Below are 5,991 nucleotides of genomic sequence, written 5' to 3' on the forward strand. Positions count from 1 at the left end.
AGAGTTTAGAAAGAGCAATTGGAGCTTGGAGTCTTTGCATATTTGAAAAGCTTTGTAAACGTGTTCTCAATTGTAGGGCACTGCATGCAACGGACCCTGATAGCAATTTTGGGTGAGTCTTGATTCCCCAGTGCACATAATTTTGTTTCAGTTTATTTGTCTACTTTTTCATTTCTGTGGAATTTTTTGGAAACCCAAATGATCCAGGATTGGAATTTTTGTGTAAATTGATAAGTGCGGGTATGTCTAACAGAGTAAGAGCAGTAATCCAGTTTTGTGGTCAGTTCGATTTAGGGGTTTTGATTCAGGTAGGGGTATGGATAGTGTGTGGACAGAGATTAAGCTCTGTGGTGGGCAGAAACGAAAGCGTGTCTTCTTTGGGGTTCCTTTTTCTGGAATCCCGTTGTTTTAATCAGTTATGGTTTTTCAATGTTTCAATTGTATATTGCATTTGTTAATGCTTTGTTCTGAGTTCGATTTTTTTTTCTGTTTGTTTGTTCGTTTTATGTTTGAGCAATCTCCAATCTATGTGTTTTATGGTAAAATGAAAGAAAATGAAATAAACTTTGTTTGGTTGGTGCAAAAGTCAAAGTAAAAAAAAATAAATTGTGAGGTGGTCATTATGAGAATGTGATTGTTTGCTAGAGCGTTTTCTCTTTTTATTTTTTTATTTTTTTCCGATGTGTGTTTTTCTTTTTTCTATCCCTTTGGGTCCATCCTTGCTATGCAAAAGATGAGCTGAGTGTGTATGTTTTTGGAAAGAAAAAAAAAATTGCTTTTCTGTTGTACAAGAAGATTCATAGTGGTTGATCATTTGTAGCATACTTTTTCAGTTTATTCTTACTCATTTATTTCCCATATTTTTTACTATGCAACTCTGAGTCTATATTTCAACTTATACTTTATTTACTCTTCTTTTGCAGCATACTATTTCACACATTTACTCTTCAGTAAACAGGCTAACGAATTTTCGCATACAACATTGTCTCCAATCATCCTTCATTATAAGGTATGCTATTCTCACATTGTCTTCCGTCCACTTTCATAAAAAAATTTATTGCATTTGAATATTAATTGGCTTCAGTCATTCTTTCATCTTAACTATCAATGCACAAACTTATCAATTATTGACAAACTCACACTCGAATAAACATTTTTTCATACACTGCAAGACTAGTTTAACCTTTTAGTTACAGCTGCAGTGTTTGTTACCATTGCTCCATTATCAGCTAAAACTTAACCATCTGTTGTGTGTATATGTTTGCTCCTTCCTGTAAATATGATAAAAATAAAATAAAAATTAGTGTTGGATTGACACATAGTTGTGTTAAAGAACATTGAACGATTGAGTCAGCTGATCGGAGATTAATGTTTATGTGGAGATTAAGCATGTTTTTTATATGGTTATTGTTGCTTTTGGTGTGTGTATCACATGATTATTATAATTTTTCTTCAGGTATCTGAGTTTTGGGATTACGTTTATTAGATTGGATTGTAATTTTAAGTTGATATTAAGCGGTGGTTTTGTTTTTTACAGGGTTTGAAAATGTTCTGCTCTTGGGTCTTGAAACATTTGCGTTCGTCTTCCAAGATTGTTTGCACCAAAGGTGAGTGATTTAAAATTTTTGGATTGTCAGCTTAAAATTTTATGTGCCTATTTTCATTGCAGGTTCAAATAATTCTAAAACCATGTTTATGGAAGAAAAAACAAGCTCCCAACTAGGAAACCCAATGGAGGTAGTACTCTTTTCTTTCTTGCTCAACTTGCTTAAAAATGATTTCCTAACCAGTCTTGTTCTTCATTTATTTGTTTACAATTTGAACAAATTCTTAACTTTTACTGCAACCATAATTGATACCCATTTTAATTCACTTTCTGCCAATAATGTTTCAGTCTTTCTCCATATTTCACACTCGATTGTTAATGTGAAATCAATATGCTGACCTTTATACGTTATAAAACTGTTGTATGCATAATATTTCATCAAGGTCAAACTTTAGTTTCTTTACACCGTATTTTCTGTTACCTAAACCTCAATACTTATTTTAATTACAGTGGAAGTGATTGAAAATTATCGAGAATTAGTATCTACATACCGAAAGAAATAGATTGAAAATAACATTATTTGGTAGTAAGGAAAATTAGGGTTTCAATTAAAGGATGGCAGGAGGAGGAGGAGGAAGACCTTTGGAGCAAACTCCAACTATGGCAGTTGTCGATGTTGTTTTGTTTTGGTTTTGGTTTCGATCCGCATCAAATATTTCATTCATTTAATTGGAAAGGTTTCCTTTCACACGTAATTGGGTTAATTTCATCTTATGTACAGTCACTTTCGGGTTTATTATGAATGCGAAATGAGGTATTTTGATTAAATTTTAATTGCACTCCTTGCAGTGGTTGACAAAGAGAAACAAAAGAGCTCTCTATGAAGCTCTTGATGATATGGTATTAGGGCTCCTATCTTTGTTTCTAACAGTAGGACAATACTGCATTTCAAACATATGTACTTCGAAGGCTGTTGGTGCAATTTGGGATGCATGCAACAATAAGAGTGGTGCTTGAGATGACAACTCCGGCAGAAGGATTATCTCAGCCTTGGATTCCAGTGGGGGGTGGCCGATATGAGCTGCTGGATATGACAAATGTGCAACCTAGGTATGTCCAAATACATATACAATATTGTATATGTATAGTTTTCATAAAATTGTTGAGCATTGTGAGTGTGCATTTTGTGTGTAAAGAGTGAAGAATGTCCCGTTCACAAAAGCAAAATAGGGAAAACAACTACTTCAAATGGGAATAAGAGGTTAGTTTAATTCTAATTATTTTTTTTATTTGGTTAAATTTGAAGTTGGTTGGCTTGCATCTAATTCGGTCGTTTGCTTACACAGGTTGAAGTCACTGGTTTTATTAATGCTGGTGATCGAAATCAATCCAAGTTAATGTGAAAACGATATCATTATTTTTGTTATGGTGAGAATTAATTTAAATTAAGAAATTGAATTACTTTTTTTATACCTCTTTTGTGATTATTTACTGAGAATTTGTTAATTGTTTTAATAAATATGGGGTAGGATTGCTACGATCATTTCTCATCTTTAGAGATTGTTGAATTTCTACATTCATTTCTCATCTTTAGAGATTGCTGGATTTCATATTGTCGAATGGTTTATGGATTTTCATATTTAGTGCGTCAATATGTTGTTAAGTAATTCAATTAGATGTGATATAAGTTGATGTGTTTATACCTTTAAAGATCATTTTTCACACAATTTCTAATCCCGCAGCAACGCGCAGGCAAAACTTTCTAGTACATATACTAAAACTCAACACAAAATTACTGTTGATTAACAGTAAACCGACGAAAATGCCCTCCAATTTATTTGTTATCTGCCCTTTTTTTTCCTTTTTTAAAAGTAAAAATATGACTTTGCTCTTCATATTTCATCGCTCTGCATCGACTACTTCTCGACCTTTCTTCTCGACTTTTTCCTCCGTTCCACTTTTCTCTCTCACAATTCCCTACTTCTGTCGCTCTTGAACCTCGATTCCTTTCGCTCTCCAAAGCTGCCTTCTCTCCCTCTCCGACCTTGCGATCTTTGTCTCACAAATTACCAACCGCACTTTCTTGCTAAAAAAACCTTCACTGCTTTCTCTGTTGCTAGAGGTTGCTTTCTCTTCTACTCCGGCAAGGCCTTTAGTTCTCAATTAGATTCCGGAATAAAAGCCCAGAAAGCTAATATGGCAAAGCGAGAGCTTTCCAGCACTCTCAGGAACTTAAAAGGTAAAAAGAAACGAAGAAATTTCAATTTTTTTGGTTTTTTATTTATTTTCAGTGTTAATTTCTGATGAAATTATTATTTTTGATAAACCCTCTTAGAATCTAATCTAGGTTTTGCTTTAATTCATCTTGGTGTTTTTTAATTTTGAGTTATATAATTTTCTGGTGGACCTATAATTGTATTTACAGATTAATATAACGTAATCGTGTTATTTTTTTAATTACTGTAGTTTATGCAAAGAGCAACTTAGAAAGAGGTGAAGAAAGAAGAAGATGTCAAACCATACCTCATCACCTCAGGTACTTTTAGCTCTATTGCATGTCAAAATCAGCTTCAAATCTGTGATTTAATATACTTGAATTTTAGCAAGTTTTTAGTGATTTTGTAGAATTTTACGTTTAATAACCAAGTGAATTACTTTACTTGGTTGGGCCTGTTTTTATAGCTATATTTCAACCTTTCCTCTGATGGCTTTTGACGATTGGATTTCTCGAGTCTACTTTCCATGCTTTGATCATTTCATTTGGCAGAGGGTTCTGGGTTTTGGAGAATTCTTCATTAAATTGGCGGGTTTGTAGTTGTGCCCTTATATTTCTGGGTTTGGTTTTATGTTAGTTTAGTAAAATTTTTTAGCTTTTGCAGAATTCTTTGTGATTAAATTTCTGGGTTTAGTAGCGGATCTTGAGGTTGTGGTCTCTAGTAAAAGGTAATTTTTACATTAATTTTGTAAAAATTTGTACATATCAATGTATTAGAATATTTAAATTTGAACTCACATTTTTTTTTTAAATTTAAATTTTATTCTCTGCATAGTCTAGAAAAATTCTGCTTTCCTAATCATTTCACACAATTTTGTTTAGTTTTAAAAGTTTTGCTATAATTTTCTCTGATGAAAGGACATTCTGTGACAAAAACCATGATCAATTTGTTTGCAGGTTGAAGATTTCTACTTTCACCAAGTTTATCTCCAACTCCAGGTATTTTCTTCCATTGACAACTTAAAATCAACTGCACCTCTTGATAGGAGCATATTTATGCGACTTAGTTGGCTTGTTCTTGTGCATTTATGTCGTGTTTCCTTATTATTTTAATGTTTAAAGTCATTTTCGTGTGTTTTCAGATTTTATGGACAAAGTAGGCAAGAAGATGCATTTTGGAGCATTTTGAAGCAAAATGGAGCTTGGAATGCATGTCACATATTTGGGCCAAAGTGGATGGACGAATTTGAGAACTAAAGAGGCCAAGAATGTAAAGAATTATGGTCCAAAAGATGAAGAACTCAGCCCAAAAATTTTTCACCCCAACTTGCCTTCATTGCCATGCAAAACAACATAGAATTCCCTTTGGATTCCTATGCCATGCTTGATCACTCTTGTCCCCTACATAATTTCTGATTTCATGCTTCAATTCATTTAATTATTACACTTAATTGCTTGATACCTCTTGTTCCCTTCACCCACAAAATTTTATACAACTTTCACAACCATAACATGCACCAATTGATGCTCCATCATTCACATTTGGAATCCCATGCCTTGTGTACCACATGTTGCTGCACCTTTGACCCATTTATTGACACATTTTCACCTCCCTTTCCATCTCTATGCAATGTACACAATCATTCATGCCCCCTAGCTACAAGACCACTCCATTTTACCCTTCACACTTTGCATCATCACTTCATTTTCACCCTTGGACCATTGCACACCACATACACTCTTTGCCGTGCATTCTCCCTAGCCTAACCTGATTCTCTAAGGTTTTTGGGGCCTATATATACATGTTTACACCCCTTGGCAAAGGGTTCACACTCTCATATTCACCATTCATCACAGAAATTTGTCCATACTCACCCTAGGTAGCAAAACACCCCAAAAACACCATTCTAGTGCCTAGAAAACATAACAGCCACTCCACCTTCTTCCACCCTCTTTGCCTAGTTCTCCACCACCCTCCAACCCTCAAACACTCCTCCACACTTACCCTAAACCTTTCCATACCATTCCCCATCCATTCTACATCATAAAACTACCCAAAAATCCGTCCACAAAGCAATCTGCCGCAAGCAAGCAAAGGAGAATTCTTGGATGCACTTGCTACCCAAGTTGGAGCATTTTAGGTGTTTTCTTTCCTTTGATTTTAATGTCTAATTTTATGTATCTTTGCTTTGTGAGTATGAGGAACTAAACCCCTCTTAGTTAGGGGGTG

At 34.4% G+C, this 5,991-nt stretch overlaps 2 protein-coding genes across 2 annotated transcripts; both read left to right on the forward strand.

Annotated features, from left to right (window-relative positions):
* Window positions 1-2,823, forward strand: LOC126629347 (uncharacterized). Its single transcript, XM_050299369.1, has 5 exons — window positions 1-112; window positions 924-1,009; window positions 1,538-1,607; window positions 1,670-1,737; window positions 2,396-2,823. The coding sequence occupies exons 1-5, from the start codon at window positions 85-87 to the stop codon at window positions 2,561-2,563; spliced, it is 420 nt and encodes a 139-aa protein (XP_050155326.1). The 5' UTR covers window positions 1-84; the 3' UTR covers window positions 2,564-2,823.
* A 176-nt stretch (window positions 2,824-2,999) lies between these two features.
* Window positions 3,000-5,055, forward strand: LOC126629346 (uncharacterized). Its single transcript, XM_050299368.1, has 6 exons — window positions 3,000-3,785; window positions 4,013-4,082; window positions 4,229-4,353; window positions 4,426-4,489; window positions 4,719-4,760; window positions 4,904-5,055. The coding sequence occupies exons 1-6, from the start codon at window positions 3,743-3,745 to the stop codon at window positions 5,016-5,018; spliced, it is 459 nt and encodes a 152-aa protein (XP_050155325.1). The 5' UTR covers window positions 3,000-3,742; the 3' UTR covers window positions 5,019-5,055.
* The last annotated feature ends 936 nt before the right edge of the window (window positions 5,056-5,991 follow it).

This window comes from Malus sylvestris, chromosome 7 (assembly GCF_916048215.2).
Source record: "Malus sylvestris chromosome 7, drMalSylv7.2, whole genome shotgun sequence".
NCBI classification, from domain to species: domain Eukaryota; kingdom Viridiplantae; phylum Streptophyta; class Magnoliopsida; order Rosales; family Rosaceae; genus Malus; species Malus sylvestris.

Excerpts from the sequence above, each read along its gene's own strand:
- LOC126629347 (XM_050299369.1), top strand. The coding sequence starts at position 85 with ATGCAACGGACCCTGATAGCAATTTTGG. Across the intron at positions 1,010-1,537 it reads CAATCATCCTTCATTATAAG|GGTTTGAAAATGTTCTGCTC; the intron begins GTATGCTATTCT and ends TGTTTTTTACAG. Across the intron at positions 1,608-1,669 it reads CAAGATTGTTTGCACCAAAG|GTTCAAATAATTCTAAAACC; the intron begins GTGAGTGATTTA and ends TTTTCATTGCAG.
- LOC126629346 (XM_050299368.1), top strand. The coding sequence starts at position 3,743 with ATGGCAAAGCGAGAGCTTTCCAGCACTCTCAGGAACTTAAAAG. Across the intron at positions 4,083-4,228 it reads ACCATACCTCATCACCTCAG|CTATATTTCAACCTTTCCTC; the intron begins GTACTTTTAGCT and ends CTGTTTTTATAG. Across the intron at positions 4,490-4,718 it reads GTTGTGGTCTCTAGTAAAAG|GTTGAAGATTTCTACTTTCA; the intron begins GTAATTTTTACA and ends ATTTGTTTGCAG.